At 54.3% G+C, this 21,772-nt stretch overlaps 1 protein-coding gene across 2 annotated transcripts in view; it reads left to right on the top strand.

Annotated features, from left to right (window-relative positions):
• Nucleotides 1–6,350: 6,350 nt before the first annotated feature.
• Nucleotides 6,351–21,772, top strand: part of C2CD2 (C2 calcium dependent domain containing 2) — a 47,924-nt gene continuing 32,502 nt past the window's right edge. For both annotated transcript variants that reach the window (XM_037043010.1, XM_037043011.1), the window contains exons 1-2: nucleotides 6,351–7,041; nucleotides 15,721–15,819. In XM_037043010.1, coding sequence (XP_036898905.1) covers nucleotides 6,769–7,041; nucleotides 15,721–15,819 — 372 coding nt within the window. In that variant the 5' untranslated portion in view covers nucleotides 6,351–6,768. The remainder of the gene's footprint in view (nucleotides 7,042–15,720; nucleotides 15,820–21,772) is intronic.

The following is a 21,772-nucleotide window of genomic DNA, read 5'->3' as shown; positions in this document are numbered from 1 at the left end:
GGGGATTATGCAGGCAGCACCTGGGCTCAGGTCTGGCTCTGCCCCCCGGAAGCCGCATGTCTCTGGTGAGTTTCTATTCCAGGAATCTTACCGGGTGCTAGGCACCCAGAAGGCACTGAGTCTCCACTCTTCCTCACTGCCCCAGTTGTCTCTTCGGTACTTTCCAAACCAGCTGGATTGGCCCCTCTGTCTCACTGGATGTGTTGGGGAGCCACAGCAGTAGACAGCAGTCATTCCTAACGAGCACATTAATTATTTGTAGGAAGGCGCTCCTGCCAGGCTATTTTTAAAGCCCTTTAATAGTCATTTCCTTTAACTCTTAAAGAGACGGATATCCCTCCAGATATTGTCGTTTCTGTCCTTGTGCCCAGCAAGGCTTTAAAAAAAACAACACATAACACAACGGACAATTTTAGGTCAAAATGCAGGAAAAATGCTACTCACACAGAAGGTACCCTGCCAGGGCCTCCACTGGCTACTGAGACGTGACCTTCCCTCGTGCTTGACCCGCAGGGAGCATGCCCTGCTCTAGCTGAGACATCCATCACATCTGTGTTATTCTGAAGTCAGCACCCGAATGGCCAGATCAATGGGAGTGAACAGGTGTATGCAGCCAGCAGGTTCTAAGAAGCTCGGAGTGGTGCCCCTTGGTGTGGCCCCGGATCCACCCCCAGCAACAAGGCCCCACAGCAGCCACCCCCAGTTGGAGCCTCTGATGTGGCCACAGCAAAGTCCCAGCAAGGGCAGGGGCCGGGCAGGGGCCCGTCTTCAGTGCCTTCATCTCTGTCTTCCTCCTCGTGCTCTCTCGCCAGGATCCTACCGCCACTGGAGGAGCCCCAGGACATGAACTTCTGTGCCATACAGTGGACACATGTGCCTCCAGCAGTGTGCATTTAGACATCAGTGGACAAAGGGCGTGGTCCGCGTTCCTTTGTGTTGGGAAAACACACAATTTAGGTGCCAGCCTCCTCGAAGGCACTTTTTTGGCATATAGAAAACACAAGGTTAAATATTCTCATTCATAAGGCTGGTGCCAGCCTTGGGCGCTGGCAGCATTGCCACACCACCCTGCCCTTGGGCAATCATTCGGGAGGGTTCACTGAGCCACCTGGAGGGGACAGAGGCTGTCATCTGGGTCACATTCCTCCGTCTGCCTGGCGTGGGTGCTGAGTTGCAGGGGCTGCGTCATCGGGTGGCCCAGGGCAGGTCCTTGGCAGGCTGGCTGGGCTGCAGCAGGCTGGCGGCCCTGCCTCTGACCCTGCCCAGCCTCCCCGCAGCGAGGCATGACTCAGGGCGGGGGGGTGGGGGGAGCATGGCCTGCTAGCTGTCTACTCTCAGGGTGGGCAGGGCCAGCCTGGGTGGTCCTGCTTAGTGGGCACCTGCAGGATGGTCCTCTGATTGCCCAGCCATCTCCACAGCAGGCGGGGGGGGGGGGGGGGGTGGAGTCATCTCTGTCTTCCCCAGACAGGGCTTAGGACACAGCAGCTGCCTTATCCAAGTCCCTCCAGGGAACTAAGTGAACTTCCTTCCCCTCTGGGTTTGAAAGACTCTCAGACTTCAGAACACAAAGGGCAATTCGTCTTCTTTTGACAGATCTCTGCTCAAGGACATGAGAAATGGGACCCCTTCATTTCCCCCTTTTCACATGTTTCTCTTTTTAGTAGAGTTTGTTTGCTTTATAAAACTTAATGGAAAACAATGAGGGCTTTGGGGTCAGTGTCCCCTGGGGTCAAACCCTGTCTCTGCCACTTTCTCACTGTGTGGCTTTGGACAAGTGACTCAGCGTCTCTGAACTCAGCTTCCTCATTTTTAAAATAGATAATGTCATCCTCTGAGTGTTGCCATAAAAATGAGGTGAGCCCATCAAGTCCAGACGTCCCTTGTGTCTGTTGGTACACACAGCCATGACCTCCGTGCCTGCCACGCGGGGTGTGCCTGTGGGGAACCCCATCCCAGGGATGTGCGGCGATGCCACTGGAAGGAGCTTGCTGGTTGGTGACCGCCGTCTCTATCATAGTACTGGTGCCAGGGTCAGCTGGCTTGTGGTCCAGCCCTCAGGCGCAGGGCCTTCCAGCCCTTCTGAGGCTGTGCCTGTGGAGTTTCCGCAGTTATGAGGGATGGCTGCTTCTCTCCGAGGAAGGCGCCATGAGCGAGGTCTCAGTCGGTCATGGGAATGGTCAGTGGGGTCTCTCAGGGCCTCTCCTAGAGCCTACTGCTGCTCCGGCTCTGGCCACAGGTGGCCTCTGACCCGGTTTAAGGCTCTGGGAATCCACCCACAGGCGCGGCAGGAAACTGGCCCAAAGCACACCCGGGCCTCCGGACAGTGGAAATGACTAAGCCCGTGCGATTGTCGTCAAGGAGATGGGCTGCTGCCTCTACACAGACCCCACTGCGGAGCGAGGGAGGGCTTGCAGCCAAGTCTTCGCAGCATTCTGCTAACGGAATTCTCGGAATGTCTTCCCTCCGAGGCCACTGGGGGAAGCTGGCCATTTGTATTCACGGGTCGTCCATCTCAGGTCATTCACCCGAGCCCTGTTGGGGCCTGGGACACTGGTCCATCGGGGTGCAGGGAATGACCGGGTAACTCAAGCTACCCACCCCCCACCATCATCACCAGCGTCATCGAGCAAACTGCTACAGTGCAAAGAACCTTCTCTGCAAAGTTAGAGAGACACATGGAAAACTATCCTGACATCCTCCTTTCCTCTTCTAGAAATTTACAATAATTCACTGGAAATCTAGCAAAATTTTGGACAAGTATTTATGTATACATCCCAATTTTTGTTCAGCATTTTATAAACCTGTAAGAATACCTGATTCAATGGTGACTAATTTCTAGTATTAATAAGTATAATTTTAATTATAGATATGAAGCCTAGATGACACTGAGCATATTTCTTGGTTTTAAAAAATGTAACATTATCACAGAATCTCTTGGGCCAAGTTGGGGAAGACGTTAAAACACTCCATCTTGGATGCATGTAAGAGTCGCCCAGAGATGGGGTGACTGGGTGAAGATCACCCAGCAAGCAATACTTGTCTCCATGAAGAGCACGTTAGAAACATTTTATTTATTTTTTAAAAGATTTTATATATTTATGCTTACAGAGTGGGGAGGGAGGGAGGGAGGGAGAAAGAGGAAGAGAAACATTGGTATGTGAGAGATACATCTATCTATCGGTTGCCTCTTGCACGCCCCCAACTGGGGACCTGGCCTGCAACCCAGGCTTGTGCCCTGACTGGGAATCAAACCAGCAGCCTTTTGGTTCGCAGGCTGGTGCTCAATCCACTGAGCCACACCAGCCAGGGCCAGAAGCATTTTAAAAATGAAAAGTAGAACAATGGAGCATTTATTCCTGTGTCTTGTGCTCCAGTCTTACAACCAGTTACCATAGAATATTCTTAAGAGAAATTTGGAAATACAGTTTCTGCTGTTTCCTCTCTGTCCCCATGGGACCCACCTGGTCTGAGGTTCCAGAATATTCCAGGAAGGTGGCTGCTTCTGATGAGTCCTGCAGGTTGATGTGAAGTTGGGTTCCCTAGGGCCCCTGTGAGCTGCTTTCAGCACCACTCCGCACCGCCCCCCCCAGGTGTAAGACCCAGGCTTGGGGGCAGTGGCCAGTGGCCAGATCCCCAGGCCCTCCCCATCTGCTCACAGACGCTCAATGGGTACGAGATGCAGGATTTAAAAAACAGGGGTTTCCTTCTAGGAGTGCCAAAGCCAGCAAACGACCTCTGCAGAGCAGAGCGTGGAGGACCTGACCCATCAGAAGGTGCAGTGGGACAGAACCAGCGTCCTTCTCGGGCGGAGCAGCAGTCTGGCCCCTTGGGTTGGAGGGATGCGGAGTGGAGGAGAGGGCTGCGTTGCTGGGGACAGGGAATGTCACCACCTGAGGGGATAATGCTGCCCTTACAGAGAGCTGAGTCATCCAGTGTCCTCCGAGCCCTGGATGGATGGCACTGGGAGACCGTGATGCCGCGCTGGGAGCAAACGTGGAGGCGGCCTGGCTTTTTCACAGATTTACAAGACGTTACTGTTGCATGTTTTGGTCAACTGCATTTTCCGGTAAGCCCAGGTGGTTCCTTATTCTCCCTCCATTTGGTTCTACACAGAGGTGATTCAGTACCTAAGTGTGTACAGTCCTTTGTAAAAATGCCAAACCAGGGGTGGTTGTTAGTTCACAGTTTGTTACAAGCCTCTGGATGAGCCAAGAGGGTGCTCATCCCTCGGAAAGTGGCTGTGAAGAACGAGACCGGTTCCACCAGTCACACAGGACAGGACGGGCCCTCTCCTAACTGCCACCCTGGCTACAGCCAGTGCGCATGCGTGGCTGTGGACACATGCCCAAGTAGGGAGATGGGGAGCCGAGGTGTCTGGTGACCCCTGGTGTGCGGGCAAGGGGGTCAGCAGGGCTCTAGTCATTCAACTGCAGATCAAGAAATAATCAGAGGCCTGCTCCAAAGAAGAGATTTCTGGGCAAGGGAGAGCCATGCCCCCAACCTTTCAGAGACCGTGGGATGAAGGGAAAGCTAGTGTTGAAGGACCAGATGACTTACGGAAAGCTCAGAGGACCATTCTAGTTCCACTTTCTATGATCAGACCTGCCTGGTAAGGGCTGGTTGCCCTCTGCCCAGTTCACCTGGGCAATCCGATGATTTCAGCTCCCTGCCAGCTTCCTGTTCTGTTTCTCACAAAGGGTGCTTGGTCCAGCTGCCTCCCAATTCTTTCCTTTGCTCAAAGAAAATCAGAACCCTCTAAACTTCTTTCACCCTCCTGCTGCTCTCTATCCCACAATTTCAAACTCACTCTCACCTCCTGGCTTCCAGCCTCTAGGCAAGGAACACCCCGTCCTGTGCAGGCCCACCCTCTCCCCCCTGCCACACTCTAGCCTACTGAAACCCTTCTCGTGGACCCTGGGGTCACCCCCTAGATGGGCTTTCTTCCCCCTGCACTTTTTTCAACCCAGCCTCCTTTACCTGTTGCTGGGAGTGATCTTTGTAAAGTGCAATTTTTGTAACTCTGTGCTTCCAACAGTGTATTGCTTCTCTTTGTATTGCTACCCCGTATTTCAGTGGCAGCCCCCCAGGCCACCTCTGACTGCCTCCAGCCCTCACACCACCCCCTTGCACTCTGCCTCAGGGGTAGGGAGCTACACACAGGCCTCAGGGCCTTTGCACATGCACAAGCATGCACACACACTTCTGCATATGTCATTACACTACCCTCTTCTTTTTAGCAGGTACCTCACTCCCCATCTTTAGTACTTGGTGTCCAGGGCAGAGCCATCACAGTACCTGTGGTTCTCTTTGCGAGGCTGTTCCAGAGATTTTGCATAATAGGTGACAATAAATGCCACTAGCCTGGGAACTAGACTTGGATCCTAGTCTCAGATCTGCCCAGCTTGCCTATCTTCTTTGCAAACTCCCCCGGCTGAGTTCTAAGGCATCTTGTGCAGTGGCTGGGAGGGGCTGAGGCAGAACCAGTGAGCTGCCCTGGGATGCGGGGCACAGCCAGAATTACCACTGGGCTTACTCCTGACACCCGCCCATCAGTAGACTCCGGCCAGGTAACGAAAGGCTAAATATCAGATCTAGCCAACCCGATCCAAGGTCAAATCCCCTCAATACAGCTGCAGAAAAATATCACAATCACTTTTATGATTTAGGCCTTGGAGAATTTTAGACTAGTATTTTGTGGCATTTCCTAATGACAGGGCCTGACTGCAAGGTGAGGGGCACAGGGTGGGGCTGCCAGACACCGGAGTGCCCACATGCTTCTCAACAGATAACATATCAGCGCGCAGATGAAGCGTCTTCAGGCCCTCCTGACTCCGGGGTGCGAGTCCTGGATTCCCAGGGACTTTCCACCTATGTCAAAACCAGACACTGTCACGGTGGAGGGCACCTGGTGATCCTAGAAATTACCTTTCCACTAGCACAGGCTCAAATAGGCGTGCACACACATGCGCATGCACGCGCACACGCGCAGGGAAGCCGAGTCACCAGCCCCACAGCATCCCTGGAATCCAGCTAATTGGAAAGTCCCGCGCACCGCGCGGCCGCGTAGCGTTGCCACGCCAGGAGCATGTCTGCAGGGGAGAAAGCCGCCCCTGGCTCCCGCAGCAGGACCACCGCGCTGCGGCTGCCCGCGGGAAGTCGCGGGAGGGGTCGGGTGGCGCGCGCGCGTGTCCAGACCAGAGCCCAGAGCGGTGGCGGGGGAGGCGCCCACAGGGGTTGGACGCGCGGGGCCTTTAAGGGGGCGGGGGTGGCCGGGGCGCTGGTGACCCAGGCCCCTCCCCCTCGGGCCCGGCCCCGCCCCACCCCACTGCCCCGCCCCCCCGCTCGAGTCTCTCCGGCCACTGCTGGGCAGCAAGCCGAATGACGGGGGCGGTGCGCGCAGGAGGAAGCGCGCCGGGCTGCGGCCCCGGGAACTACCCTGACGCGGAGTCAGGAACGCAGGTCTCCGCGTCACCATTGCCAGGTGTGCGGGGTTGGGGCGCAGTCCCGAACTGTGGCCACTGTGCGCGGGTCGGCTTTTCCTCCAGCTTGCCCCGCCTGGTCTCCCGGCTCCCGGCTCCGGACTCCGAGACCCGCGTCCAGGGCCCCAGGCCCACGCCGTCAGCCTCCCAGATCTAGCCCGCCGCGCCCCTCCACGCCCCCCGCCCGCCGCTGGCTGATGTCCTGAGCTCGCCACCGCGGGCTGCGCGCCCCGCCAGGGGCTGCCCTGGGAAGTTGTGGGGCGAGGCGCGCCGGGTATGCGCCATCACCATGTCCCGCCTGGACTCGTGGCTCGGTGAAGTCCAGTGGCTGGTCTTGGTGTCGCTTTTCGTTGTGGCCTTGGGCACGGTGGGCCTGTACTTGGCGCAGTGGGCGCTGGCCAGGGTGCGATCCCGGTCCCCGAGGCGGGCAGCGGAGCATGGAGAGGACCTGCGCCCCGAGTCAGACGTGCTGCTCTCCTGGATTCTGACGCTGAACAGCTGGAGGAGCCAGTGGCAGGCCGCCTGGGTGGCCGCCCTGAATCAGGAGGCCAGACGGAAGGGGGTGAGTTTCTGGGAGGGCGGTGGTGGTGCTGCGGGCCGGGTGCGGCTGACGGCGGGGTGCGGGCCCTGGGTGCTGAGCCTCGTCTGTAGGGCTCCTCACTTAGCCCTGGACTGATCCTAAGTGAGCCTTCCCCAGGGATAGCATCCTTGAAAGTTAGGAGAAAGACAAGACCCTATTCACCACACGTGAGGTGTGTCAGGTACTGGCTGTTGGAGAGACTCGTCAGAAGGGCCCATTCCCTTCTGGCTACTGCCCGCCCTTCTAGAGTCCCGGGTGGGTTCTGGCTCCCAGCTGGACACTTTCTGCTTTTGCATCTGATGCATGAATAACTGTGACCCCAAAATGCTCGCATCAATAGGGCTGTATCTCACCAAGAATGCGTTTCAACAAGCTGTGCCTGCATTTCCTGGCCTATGAAATGGGTGGCCATTCGTTGAGAGCCAGCCACTTGCCAGACACTGTGTTGAGGGCTTTTGGCGCACTCATGTGAATCCTCACAACTCCTGGAACTGTCGACACTTCCCAGGTGAGGAAGGGAGGTCTGGAGAGGTCAAGTGACCCGCCCACGGTCGTGCAGCTCACTCTGGGCAGAGCTGGGATTGGAGTCCAGCTGCCTCCTGCCCCAAACGAAGTTCAGGGCCTTGTGACCTAACCGATGCCCCGGTGCTGCACATTCCTGTGGTTTTGTTTCTTCCGGAATTAATGACATAGCGACTTATTTTTACTTTTAAGACATCTTAGTCTAATGACAAACTCTGTGCTTCTGGCTGTGGAAACAGCGAATGTGGTGCTCCCAGGCCCACCAGCTTTCGAAGTGACCCTGAGTGGGCCCTGTGCCTGGTCTAGGGGCCACGGCCTTGACTCACAGGGCTGTGGGTTTGAAAAACAAAGTGGTGCATATAAATGAAAAATAAATGCTTCAAGGTCAGTTGACTGCCGTCTGTCCTGGCGCCTACAATCCATGTCCCTGTTGTCCAGAGCTGGACATTTCCTGGTCAGGGGAACCGCCCCATCTCTTGTGGGAGCCCTAAAGCCATGTGGCCTCACACAGGGGCCAAACACAGAATTGTCTCCCGACCAGGCTGCTGTCATTGACTCTTGATTGACCTGGTGTCACAGGCCAGGTTCTGGGGCCAAGCCCACCTTGGCTGATGGTGTGAGTGTGTATGAGCCTTGTCCCTGCTCGCTCTCAATTCAAGGGAGTATCGGGTGAGTGAGCTGCAGGGTCCGTCACTCCAACCCTGGGCCCCCTAATGAAGTTTCGGGTGCACAGGCAGGGCCCTACTTTCTGTGTGTGAGTTGGGATAGCCTTGCTTCACCCATTCTGCTCTCATTTCCTGCCATTTCTCTATTCACTTCAGGAAATGGGATTGCCCTAGACACCGCTCCCAGATTGCCCTGGGGTGTCGGAAAGTCTTCTCTAGAATGTTTGTTTGGTCAGGTGAAGCTGAGAATCTAAAGGAACTGAAGGTTGTGAAAGAAAACCTTTCATGCACTCGCTTGACTTTGTGGGAGCAGGGATGGCTCTGTGTTTAGGGAGTGGAGAGAGATTGGGCTTGTCCGTGACTCTGCTTTTTCTGTTCTCTGTCTGCTCTTGACCACGCACTGCAGTCGGAGACATCAGTGTCTGCAGACTCCTGCCTGGAAGGGGCTATAGTGCACAGGGTTCAAGCTCAAAGCTGTGCAGAGGCATCCCTAAAAGCCTTGGGTGGCTGTGGATTGGATTTTATTGTGCTCCCCAGTGCCTGGATGTGTTGCTTGATTTGAATTCAAATGGAAGGTTCTGCAGGCAGATAGGGTCTGGGGAACTCGGCCCCTTCCTACTGACTTGTCACATTACCCCCCCAACCCCCCCACCCCCGCACCCCATCCGAGGCTGTCACTGTCGCAGCACCAATGGCAGTATGGCTGTGCAGGCTGGTGATTCTCTGGGTGTCCTGACCCCGGCAGCCAGCTCTGCAGTTTCTCTGTGCCCTCCCTCCAATGCAATCCCCACTAATCCCGGATTAGGGGTGACGTTCCATGTCCACTAGGCCCAGAGAGCCACAGCTTAGTGCCACCCCCCTGCCCAACCTCCCAGCCTGTCCTGTTACCTCTCTGCCCTGGCTGGGGAAGGGACCACTTCTCAGCCTGTCCCTGGGGAGGTTGGGGACACATTGGGCATCATTAATCATACCCAGCATCGTTGTGAAAGGTGGCATTCTCTACTGAGTGGAGACAGTAACTCTCATTCTAAGTCTAACCCAGCTTTGTATTTTGAGAGCAAAAGGAACCCTAAACTCTTCTAGAAAAGCCCCTTCCTTCTCCAGAGGGGAGGGAGACTGAGGTCCCTGAGCTGGGGAGACTTGCCGGGTTGACCTAGACCCTGGTCTGGGACATCACAGTCCATGCACATTTGCTCACATTACCCTGTGGGCAGCAAATTTGACTTGGAGACCCATGTGTCCCCCTTAACTGAGGTCCAGCAAGAAAAGATACAAAGGGGCCCTGACCGTGGTTGCTCAGTGGGTTGGATGCTGTCCCACAAACCGAAAGGTCACTGTTTCGATTCCTGGTCAGGGCACATGCCTGGGTTGCAGGCCAAGTCCCTGGTCGGGGTGTGTGAGAGGCAGCCGATCAGTGTTTCTCTCCCTCTCTTTCTTCCTCCCTTCCCCTCTGTCTAAAAAATAAGTAAATAAAATCCTTTTTTAAAAAGAAAGGATACAAAGTGTTCTATTGTTTAACTTATCACCCCCAACTACGGGGCCCCTTTCCCCTGGGACCTGAGGATTAAGCGATAACCCTTTGACGCTGGGTGACCTGTGACTGGGGCAGCGCAAATTCCTCGTGTCGGTCGGGCAGCCCCATGATTCCCACCCCTCACTCCGAAATTATTTTTAAATTAGACAGGGTGGCGAGTCGGAGAGGCTTGGGAGGGAACCACGGCTGCTGTGCCAGCCGGCCGGGCCGATGCCAGGTGTTTGGGAGCACAGGTGACTTGTCTGGAGAGCTTTGAAAAAACAGACATGCCTTCTTCGTCCCTGCAGTTCGGACTCAGTAGGCTGGTGGGGGCGCCCAACACCCCTGCCTCTCCGCTCCTGTGCTGCAAAAACACCGAACTCCAGTCTGTCCGCCCACAGTGCCGTCATGGAGAACAGAGACCTCAGACCTGCCTCTCTCTCTGTCACTAGATTTGGAACGAATGCCCTGTTACCTGAAAGCAGCAGCGGAGGGTTTCCCTTTAGTTCCCCTGTGTCCACGGACGTCTGCAAAAGGGTTTGCCAGTGCTGGTCAGGCCACCCAGTGATGGTCCACGCTCCCGCCACCCCCCGGGGGCCTCCGGGTTGCCATGTCCACAGCAGCCCCCTGGCTGCGGAAGCCAGGCCTTGTGGCCCGGAGACCCTTGCGGGTAAGCTGGGCCGCGCTTCCCTCTCTAGGCTGTGCCCACACATGGGGAGTCCTGACCCCAGAGTGGGGACCGTGTCTCGGACTTGTCCAGCCACGGGCCGCCCTGGGCTGTTTGTTTCTTCAGTGCTTTGCCTCGGGACATGGCTGTTCTAAATGCAAATGACCAAGACGGGGCAATTTGTGGTTTTCAGGGGAAAAAACAGGAAAGATGCTGTGCAAACGTTGAGCAGATTATTCGTCGCTCTGACTTGCGGATGAGCTTCAGCCATTTAACGTGCCAACAAAGTGACAAGCCTTCAGAGCTCTCCTTCTGGTGACACAGTACCGTCCACAGTGTCCACAGTGTAAGAAGTCAGTTGGCAAGAATATGAAGCCAACTGAATAGGGGGGCACCTTTCACCGTGACCCCCACACCCCAAACTGGTCTCATTTCTGTTGTTCAAACATTCAGGGTTCTGCCCGTGGGGCCTTCTGTTGGGTTCCTTTCGTCCGGAACACTGATGTCACCTTTGTCCTCATCTAACGTCTGTAAACCTTTCGGAAAGGGGTCCCTGGTCCTTCCACACTTCCAGGATGCTGCCCCACCCCCACCCCAGCAGCCTGGACCAAATAGTACCTTTCGGTCACTTGTGTCTCACAGGATTGCGAGTTAGGCCAGAGCCCTGTCTGTCTGGGCACAGTCTACCTGGTGCCCAGTGTAAGGCTGTTTCAGAGCAGGCAGTGGTGGGTGGGGGTGGGGTGAGGGTGGGGGGTGGGATGAATGGTGGGGCCTGTTAGAGACTTGTAATGGCAAGGAGGAGACATGGCGGCTGTGTGCATCACCCCAGCTGGACACAGGCCTTCCCCGCTTGGGAGCCAGCCAAGCCTGGGGAACACAAGCTGTTTAATGTGCTTTGTGTTCACTTCTAAAGGATCAACATTAAAGGAGGCTGGCTCACTGATGACTTTGCAAATTGTCCATATGAAACCTGGGATCAGGCACCAGGTCAGGTTGTTTTTTGCACTCTCAAAAAGGAAAGGTGGGCGCAGTGTGTGACTAAGATGCAGCCAAAGCTAACTGGACTCCTGTCTGCTCCCCTTGGACTGTTCAGTTGGGAGGGGACTTCTTGAGCCGCTTGGAAGAGCTGTGTTCACTGCTCAGGCTGAAAGCTCTGGGGCTGTGTGACTTTGGGCAAAACCTGACCTCTCTGTGCTTCATTTGTAAAAGAGGATAAGTGTGATTCAATATGGAAAAGAGAATCCACTCTGGGTCAGAGGGTATCTCTGTGAGGCATTTAGCAAATAGAGTCAGTAAAGATGGGCTGATTTCTTCTAAGTTCCCTTTAAAGAAAACCTTATTTCTTCTTGCTCTTAGATTTATAGAAAAGTCGCAAAGTCACTCAGAGAGTTTCCATATATCTCTTACCCAGTGCCCTATAACTGTAGCACAATGTTACTTTAATTTATAGTAAAATGATATTAACATTGTAACAGGACAAGAAATAGTTACATTGGCCCAATGTAACTATAATTCACAGTATAATGATATTAGCATTGTAACAGTGTAAGACATTAGTATTGGCACCAAGTTACTATCATTCATGGTACAATGATATTAATGTAACAGGACAAGAAATTAACATTGGCACAATGTTAGTATAATCCATGGTACACTGACATTAACATTGTAACAATATGAGATATTAACATTGACAATAGTCTTTAACTAAACTGAAGACCTGATGTGAATTCACGGATTTTTCCGCCAGTATCCTTTCCTTGTTCCAGGTCCCATTCAGGTCCCCATGACGTGAAGTTGTTGCTTCTTCTTAGTCCTAGTCTCCGGAAGTCTGGGACAGGTCTGTGTGGTCTCTCCTTGATTTCCACAACCGTGGCAACTCTGAAGAGTGTCGGTTAGTCTTTTGCCAAATGTCCCTCAATTTTGTGTTTTTACACAACTGGCCTGAGGTTCACACCACAGAATTGATGTGCCCCTTTCCATGTACTTTGTCACGGGGTTCATGATGTCATTATAATTTGCCGCCGGGGACATTGGCATGAATCCCTTGGTAAAGGTGGTTTCTCTTCTTCTGTCTTATGTCCCCTCTTGTACCATCCCCTCTGGAGTTGAAGGTGCCTTGCGGATGCAGATACTTTACGACTGTACACATCTTGTTATCCTTATTCTTTGTGGATGGATTTCAGCATCCCTCTGTGTGATGAGTTTGCAACAAATACTTCTTTGGAGTTTGTTCAATGGTGATGATTCTTTTTTTTTGTTTTCATCTCTCCCACATTTATTCATTGGAGTTCGGCTGCAAGAAAGACCTGTCACTTCTCCTCTATCTATGTATTTAGTTGATTGTTCACATCAGCGTGGACTCATGGATATTTTATTCGGTGCACTACATCCAACACTGTCACTATTTGTCTTGTTGCTTCGGTGGTACAGGCCGTTGTGTTCTTTCATCAAGGTAGGTCATGTGTGTGTGTGTGTGTGTGTGTAGCACTTCCTTACTTCCTGGTCCCACAGGTGAATTTTCTAGACTCCTCTTGTGTTTTTCCATCTTTTGGTCCTGTGCTGTGGGTTCAGCTGAGGGTTCAGCCTCTTCTCAGGGCACTCCTGATCCCTTCTACTGGCGAGGCCTTTAGAAACCAAGGTCTGGGCATCAGGTGTGCTCATTTCTGCTGGGGTCTCATTGCTTTTGCACTTTTTTAGTGGACAGAGCTGGGAAGCATGGGTGTGTATACAATACACTCATGCACATGTCTGTATTTCTCCATGCTTCTGTCTGTACTTTCAAAACCACGGCTCGAGGCTGCTTGCATGGCCTCCAGGTCAACAGCACAGAGTTCTGGCCCTGTGCTGAGTTTCGAACTTCCTTCTCCAGGGGGGGGAGGCATCGGGTACTTGTCATCTGGTACGTGTTTACTTATCTGGTGGAGTCTAGCATTCACCATGGAACTGCTGACCCGCACCCCTGCGAGAAGCGCACTTACTGCCCAGATCACGGCATCTGTGTGCGGTCAGGGTGCTGTTTCCCAAAGTGTCTTAGGTTAGGCCTGTTAGACCTGGGTTTCTCCACCTCCTCGGGCGGTCATGGTATTCATTTGTGATGCATTAGGTTCATTTATTAGTGTTTGCCTTCCATGTGCGGTTCCTCCCCCATCCTGATTAAAGAGAGAATCTATATTTACCCAGTGACCTGGGATGCCATTCTTGTCCCAAGCTAAGTTTGCCTAGGAATCGAGGTCTAGTTTGGGACTTTCTGCTCCTGTCCCGTGGTCCATCTGTGTGTCCATCCATGCCCTGCCCACCCGTCTGAAATGTAGAGAGTCTATAGGGGGTGCTAATGTCTGGCAGGGGTAGTCCCCCTCACGGTTTTCCTTTCTTAGTGTTTACCTGGCGATTCGTGTGTGTCGCTTTCCCAGGTGGACATCGAGTCTGGCTTTCATCTAAGAAGGGTAGGTAGCACCTGGAATGTGAGTTCGAGGTTGGGTGCTGTGCACACGCTAGGCTTCCTGAAACTTGACAGGCAATCAGAAGGGGAAAGGGAACCTGCATCCTCCTTTTAATTTACTGATGTATTTCCTCTGTGAGACCACCCATGGACGTGGTTTCACAGAGGAAGAATCTTTCCGGGGTTTCCGGGGATCTTTCCAGGATCTTGCCGAGCTTTCCTGGCAGTATCTTTCCGGGGTTTAAATCCTCAAGGTAGCAAGGTAAGGAAGAGGGCGTGGGCTGCACCCACCCAAGCCCAGGGCCGGAGGCTGCACGCAGCTGCTCACAGCACCGGTGGCTCTTGAGGCTGGGACAGAAAGTGCATTGTTACACCATGCTGTCGCCAGCTGTTGCAGCTCCTGCTGGTGAGTCAGTTCCCTGCCTGGCACTGGCTTCGTGGTGGGGGCTGCTCTCTCAGCCAGCCGGCCTGGTACTTGGACCGTGTCCTCACCAGGCTCATGGCATACCCCTTGCCAGCAGGTCATAGCCGAGCAAGCACCAGCCTTGGAGAATGCGGCACAGCAGCCCCAAACTGTGACTTTATTGCTCTCGGGGAGTGGATTTACTTCTCTCCTGATGATTTTGGGGCAGCGAAGTCGGGGGGCTGGCACAGGGTGAGGCGTGATTGAAAGTGTTCTGTGCCTGTTCGCTCTCCTTCGGACCACCGGGAACTCTTAAGAAGTAGCCCGTGGTGACGCCCTCACCTGCCCGTTTGTGCCGTGTCTGCCAGAAGAGCTCGTGTGCCTCTTGCAGAATTTCATTTTCCCGTCCCGATCATGTCTTGTAGTCGGGACCAGCTCACCACAGCGGGGAGCCTCCGAGGGGGTGGGGAGTGGTGGGAAGCTGCGGGCAGACGTTCTCCTCGCAGCCCCCAGTCCGAGCCTGCTTGACCACAGTGCCCATCAGGAAGCGTTTTGAGAAGAGTTTTCATTGCAGGGTCGGGCTGTTGGCCTAAGTGTTTGGCCTCTCAAGAGAATTTATTTTAAAACAGACAAGACCCAGTTGGCTACCCCAGCCCTGGTTTGTTCTTTCATAAGGCGGCAGTCGTGTTGCCTTGGGGGTCCTATTAATTTAATGGCACATCTCTTGCACTTGGAGGTTTTTAATGGCGAGAACCTGAGTGGACACAGGCTGAGGAGCCACGGGGGAGTTTACGGGAAGGGGTGCAGGAGGATGGACAGGGCCGAAGCCGGGTGGGACCAGGAGGCCGTGGGGGCAGGAGCTCAGAGACATGCTGCTCTTTGGCTCTTTTCCAGCCACGGGTCCCAATCCCAGGAAGAGGGGCCGGCCCTGGGGGACTCCTGCCCACCCACCTCTGGGGCAGTGGGAAAAGAGAAGGGGGGTTACCTTAAGCACAGTGCCAGCGACCAGGGACCAGGGAGAGGGGGTGCTCTCCAAACAGAGGGCTTTCACCAGGAGAAGGGGAGGACACAGAGACGGTGCTGCACCCACGAGCCTACCGACTGGCACGAGCACCTCCCGAGAGAGCCTGCGTTCTCGCACTGTGAATGCGAGCGTTCAGGACGCCCTTCCTGGCCTTGACTCTGACAGCTTTGCTCTCGTTCCTGTGTCTCCCTACCTCCCATCCTTGTCCCATAACCAATCCAGCCTGAGCCGGTCCCCAGGGATGTGCACTTACTGATTTTTGACCATTGCTGCCCCTTAGAAGCATGGGTTTAGCAAAAACAAGCCGTATTATATTTTCTTAGATTTGTAGAGCTTTATAGGAAACGCATAGTTGGTTTTTTTTTTTTTTTCTGAAAAGCAGGCATCACCATCGTGCATCTGCTTACTGTGCTTTTCTGCCCCAGGGCCCACTGCCCCTCTCCTTCGAGGCGGATCCCCAGCAGCAGCCCCTGGAGCTGGCGGTGCAGCAGGTCTGGAGTGCGGCCAGGTCTGCCCAGGAGAAGGTGAGCCGGGGGCGGTCGCCTGCGTGGGCCTTTCCTTCCCCAGGAAGTGCATGTAAAGCCGGTGGGGGTGGTTTATTCTGCCTTAGAATTATGGAAAATGCAGGCTCCTTACATTAACAAAATCTGCTTCACCAGCTGGTGAATGGATAAATGAAAGGTGGTATATCCGTACAATAGACCATCATTCAGCCATAAAAGGAACGAAATTCTGACCTACGCTACAACATGGATGAGCCTTGAATACATGCTCAGTGAAAGAAGCCAGACATAAAAGGCCACGTATTGTAGGATTCCACTGATCTGAAATGTCCAGAGCAGATAAATCAGCAGACACGGAAAGCAGACTGGTGGTTGCTGGGGGTTAGGGTTAAGGGGAAAGGGTGGTGTCCACTGTGGGTTCAGGGCTTCTTCTGGGGGCAATGAAACTGTTCTACGACACCTCAGTGAAGTGTAGCTTCAAAACATTTAATTCTACAGCTTAAAAGGGTGAATTGTATGGTATGTGAATTATCTCAATAAAAATATACATTCACATGTATGTGAGTATATATGTATATATTCTATAATATGGTATATTGATTTAAGCCATTCAGATATTATGTAGAATTCACTTTATAGTTGCTAACTATTCACAAGCTGAAATTACTTTTTAGTAGTCAGATACCATAAATAATTTTACTGATTTTCTTAAAATGGAAAGTATCTGCAAAAGATCCTAAAAAACTTTCTCTTAAATAGAAGACTTACCCCTGTGTTTTTCTACATGTTATTATTCAGTTAGAAGCACACATTACCAGATGGTGAGGCAGGGGCCCCTCCGTGACCCTGGGTCACAGAGGCAGAGCGGTGCTAGTCCCAGACCCCTGCCCGCTGTGTGTCTCCTCCCTGTCCCAGCTAGAGTGTCACTTGTGCATTTAAAACGTTTATCGTTTTGTGTGTACAGTTTCACCGTGAGCTTTATCTGTGTTGGACGTGGCAGTTCAGAGACTTACCAGGGCCGGTTTGCGGTGCTCTGACCGTTTGCTTTAACCACCGTCAGGGATCTGGGTGGACCAGCGCACCTTTCTCCATCCTCTGCCTGTGGGTGGTTAGGCTGTTCTCTCTCTTTCACAAGTGCAACACAGCTGTAGTGAACTTGAATGTATACAGTGTCCTAACCCCTTGGGTGCAAGCACTAGACTGTGCGAGGGTAGACGAGGCTGTAGGTGTGCACGCTTCAGCCTCACTGGGTGTTCCACAACCAGTATGTGTGTGTGGGGGGGGGGGGTCTCTGGAGGTCCTTGGGGTCCCAGGAAGAACCGGTGGCAACGATGCAGGGTGCTGAGTCTGGCACAGCTGATAGAGCTGGAAGGGGCTGGCGAGCAGGGGTTCTCATGCCCGAGTTTCACAGGTGGGGGACCGAGGTGCAGACCCCCGCAGGCCTGACCTACCTGAGGCCCCTGCGTGGGCAGTGCCCCACCCCACCCCTGCCCCTGGTGATGCGAGCAGGCTCTCTTTGCTACAGGAGCTTAGGGACCGAGTCCCTTTGGGGTGGGCCGTTTCTGTTTGGTGTTTCCTGCCACTGTGCCAATTAAGAGAGGGTCAGGGTGTTCCGGGCTGGTCCGGAGGTGAGGAGGAGGGAGCAGACACCGGAAACAACAGTAGGCCATTTCTGAGGTGTCACTGTGTAGGCAGTGCCACGGAAAGTGGGCGGTCAGTGTGCGCTTGTTGGAACACAGTCACAGAACTGCCGCCCACCCATGAAAAAGTCACAGACAGACAGTTCAGGAGGGTAGAAACTTTCCTTTTGTAATGTCTGCACTGAGCCCTCCTTCCTCGGCTCCCCGGAGACTCTTAACCTTCCGTGGGCAGAGGGTGAAGTGTACACACGGTTCTGTTTTTGTTTTACAAGTTTCTTCATAGCTCTTGACTTTTATGTGTTCTCGGCCAGATGAAGACATGAGACCTTGTCATTACCTTGTGCTGTGGCTCATGCTGCCTCCCTCGGACAAGCTGGCCGGCCAGCTGGTGGACAGGCCCTGGGCCCTGCACAGCCTGGGAAAGGGTCTGGCGGTGTGGTGTGTGGTGGGAGCGCTGGGCAGCCCTGGTCCTGTGCACGCCCACCAGTGGGGACACCCTGCCGGGATCTGCCTGGCTTCTGGGAAGCTGGGAGCAAGACCCACCTGGGTGCTTGGACCCTGTCCATGGCCTTCTCCACCCTTGGACCAGCATCTTGGCTGACCATGGCATACTTCAGGGTGACCTTTGGCAAGGGGATCCAGCCAGGCTACTCCAGGTTCCTCCTGTAATAGTCTGTGGGGGGAGGTCCCTTCACATCCCTGCATTAGATGAAGGTGAGTCCACAGCAGCTCGCATGCCTGCGCTGCCTGCCGGGCAGGACGCCGACAGCGCCATCCGCCTCCGCCTTCTAGGCTCTGACCTGCACCGCTGACTCCCTCCCCCCGACTGGACCCCAGATGGGCTTTGAAGCCTATGTCCGTGTCGTCGTGTGTCCTCGCTGTTCGGCCTAACTCCTGAGAAGGACTGACAGAACCTGAGGCCCTCAAATAGCTGTTACAGAAGGAATACGAGGACGTGAAGGACATGGCCTCCCCTTTTCAGTTCCCTCCACAGAGTCAGGCTGCATCTGTCGCATCTCTGACGTAGCCCCGACACACGTGGATGACATTTGAGCTAATGGCAGAAACAAGCCTGCCTGGGCCGAGGGGTCTGTTGTGTAGCCAGGTCTCTGCTCCCTTAGCTGAGAGTGGGGTCTCTGTTCTGCCTTTGGGAGCCTCTTCCTGACTTGCGCTCGGTCTTGAGTCTCCCTGCAGCCCCCAAGGGTCAGAACCTGCCCTGCCTTGCTCTCTGGGTGCCCTACACTTGGACTTTCCTCCTGCAACCCCTGAAGACCCCCCCTGTGCCAAAGTCATGGCCTTTGCAGACACCCAGTTTCTCGGCAAACCCACCTCGGTGTCCTGCACAGAAAGTGGGGTCTCGCTTGGAGCAGTGCACCTGCAGCCTGGCTGAGTCGGCGGGCCGAGCTGCACGCTCACAATGCTCCTGCTGCCACGTGGGTGGGTTTTCCCTTCTGCCCAGCAACGAGCCTCCAGCCCCCTGGACACCTGAGGGCATTCAGCAACTCAGCTGGACTCACACGGGGACTAGCACAGGCCCTCAGTTGAGGGCTCTGCCCCACACGTCTGTCCCCACAGAAGAGGCCAACCCCCAGGCAGGGCCACCCCTACTCTGAGTGACTGGCTGTAAACCCAGGGTTTCCCATGCCTCCGCAGGGTCGATAATTTGCCAGAACAGCTCCCAGAACTCAGGGCACCCGTTTGCTCACTGCCACCAGTTTGTAGTGCTGGACACGGGCTCAGGAGCAGCCGTGTGGAGGAGACATGCGGGGCCGGGTGGGGCAGGGGTCGGCCTCCAGCCCTCTCTCCGGGCAGTGCCCTCTGGGCGCTTCTCATGCTGACCAGCCCACAGCCTCTGATCCCCTCGTCGAGGGCATCTTATGGAGGCTCCGTGATGTGGGCAGGGTGGGTGAAATCACCAGCCACTGGTGAGAATCCAGTCTCCGGCCTCTCACCCCTCCGGGGAGGTTGGGTGTGGGGCTGGAACTTTCTGCCCTTCCAGTCCTGTCTTGGTCTTGCTGGTGACCAGCCCTCCTCCTGAGCTGTCCAGTGGCCCCAGCCACCAGCACACAAAACACATCGCTCAGGATTCCAAGGGTTTTTGGACCAGGGTGCCAGGAACTGGGGACAAAGACCAAATATTTGTTACAAACAGCAGCCTGTGGCATTTTCCTAAGAAAAGGCTCCCCTGGGGGGAGCCCGTGCCGGCCCGACCGGCCGGCTGGGCGTCTCTTCAGAAGGCCTCAAGCATCCCTGTCACCTGGGCTCATCACGCACGGGCCCACTCTCTGCCCAGGCTGCCCAGGCCCGGGGACCTGCGAGGGCTGTATGGGGAGGCTGCCCCTCCACCCCGGGGCCACCGCAGGAAGCCGCCACCTTTGCACTCCCCTCCAGGGGCTCCCTCTGCCCCGTCCAGTCCCCACAAGCACTGAGCACTCTCCTCTGTCCCAGGCGGTAATTACGTCCTCACACGGAGCAGTGACTTTCCACCTGCATTCTCTTCCCCCACGTCCAGGGAGAGGCTCACTCGAGAATGTGTGACCCAGAAAAAGGAAACCCGGGTTTCACTATTGCCAGTAGCTTACGAGCCAGCTCTTCCTCTGCACGATGCAGCAACAGCCCTTCCTGGCTTGTCCCTGGGCCACTGAGTCACGTCTCTGGGCTGCAAGTCCTACGCACAACTCCGTGCAGGTGTGAGGTCCAGGAGCGTGGTGTGGAAACTTCTCGATGTGCACCAGGGTTTGGGGGCCCACCCTGTGACGGGCACTCTGCTGAAGTAGCCATGGACTTCTTTTGTTTTGGAAGCAACTAAATGTCTCTTTGAAATAACGTCTATTTGGAAAGCTTGTCAGTTAACACGCTGGGAGCAATCTTTAGAGATTGGCAGTGTTGCTGGCTTTCTTCGTGTGAGGCCAGGTGTCGTGTGAAAAGCATTATGTATCTTGGACTTCAGCACCATTCATAAATAAGTAGAGGCTTCTAATGAATGGTCAGCTGGGGGTCAAAGTTTTAGGTAGACGTAGTAACCCAGCAGCGCAGGGGCCAGCTGTGAGGCCAGGGAGACGCTGGTCGGATCTGGGCTTGTTTTGGGTGCGTCCTTCTCTCCTGAACCTCGGCTGCTGTGTGTGCGAAGTGTTAACCCGCCCGGCGGGCATGTGAGGGCAGCAGCCTGCGCCGTGCTCAGGCCGGATGCCGCCACGTCTCCACTCCTGATGTTCTAAGGTGTGGCCTGCCCTGGGCAATGGGCTCCAGCCCACGCTTATGGGGCCGAAACACTCCTCTGCCCGAATGAGTGTCGTGCCCACTGTACAGAGGGGGAAACTAAGGCAAAGAGAGTCTAAGGCACTTGGCCAGCGTGGCCAGGAGCGATTAAACAGCAGAGGCTGGATTTGAACTGCACTTGGCCCCCAGAAATGAGTTCCCACTACCGCACACCATAAGCAGCCCTGAGACTATTATTTTTGCATTTTTATAGCGTTATTTCACTGAAGCCCTCACTCCCACCCTCCCCAGGAAAGAGGTAATGAAGATAGGAAAAGAGAACTGAAAGGCACTAATCAGCTTTCCTTTCCATAAGGCCAAGTGACACAGAATTGGGCAATTGCCTGGGATTCCCCCAGATCGTTTCGCGCTGTGTGTTGGGGAATCCCAGAGCCGGCGGTCGATGGTTGGTGTGTATCCTGTATCATGGACACATGGTTTCTTTCTTAGGCTCCCAGTTACACATTTATATACTGAAATATACTCTGCGAGCTTCTGGAATCTCCACTGCTCTTTCCAAACCTCAGCGGGTCCCCTGGTTTGCAAAGGTTGCCTGTTCAAAGTTGATCATGTTTGTGTCTCTATTGCAAAGAGGATGTTTGTTGATTTTTTTTTTTTGCTTTGCATGACTTGAAATTCCAGGTACTCCATTAACCTGGCATTTATGCTAAAATGCTAACCAGTTGTGAAATCGTTCTGAACTGGGTCTTTCCAAGGCAGGGACAGCTTCCTCCTGGGGGGCCACCTGTTTGTTTGGGCTCAGGAACCGGAGGGTGTCGCCTCACTCCGCCCGGAGAGGACAGGGTGAGAAGGGCCTCAGGCGAGCAGAGGTTTTGTCTGGGTGTTGAAACAGAGCATGAGTGTTAGGGCTGGATGTGTCGGAGTGACCTGGCCCCAGACCAGCGCGCTGACAGCCAGCCTGGAAAAGAACCAGTTTCTTGCCCTTCATCTTAAAGGAAATGTATTGCATGCATTTCTTTTTTTTAATAAGTTTTCTTTTGAAGACATTATTTATTTATTTTTAGAGAGGGGAAGGGAGGGAGAGAAAACATCAATATGTGGTTGCCTCTCAAAGG

Source organism: Sturnira hondurensis, unplaced genomic scaffold (assembly GCF_014824575.4).
Source record: "Sturnira hondurensis isolate 20B ecotype Veracruz unplaced genomic scaffold, ASM1482457v3 Scaffold0003874, whole genome shotgun sequence".
In the NCBI taxonomy this organism is placed as follows: Eukaryota; Metazoa; Chordata; class Mammalia; order Chiroptera; family Phyllostomidae; genus Sturnira; species Sturnira hondurensis.
The sequence above is the reverse complement of the archived record's forward strand: the minus strand, read 5'-3'. Positions and strand labels throughout refer to the sequence as shown.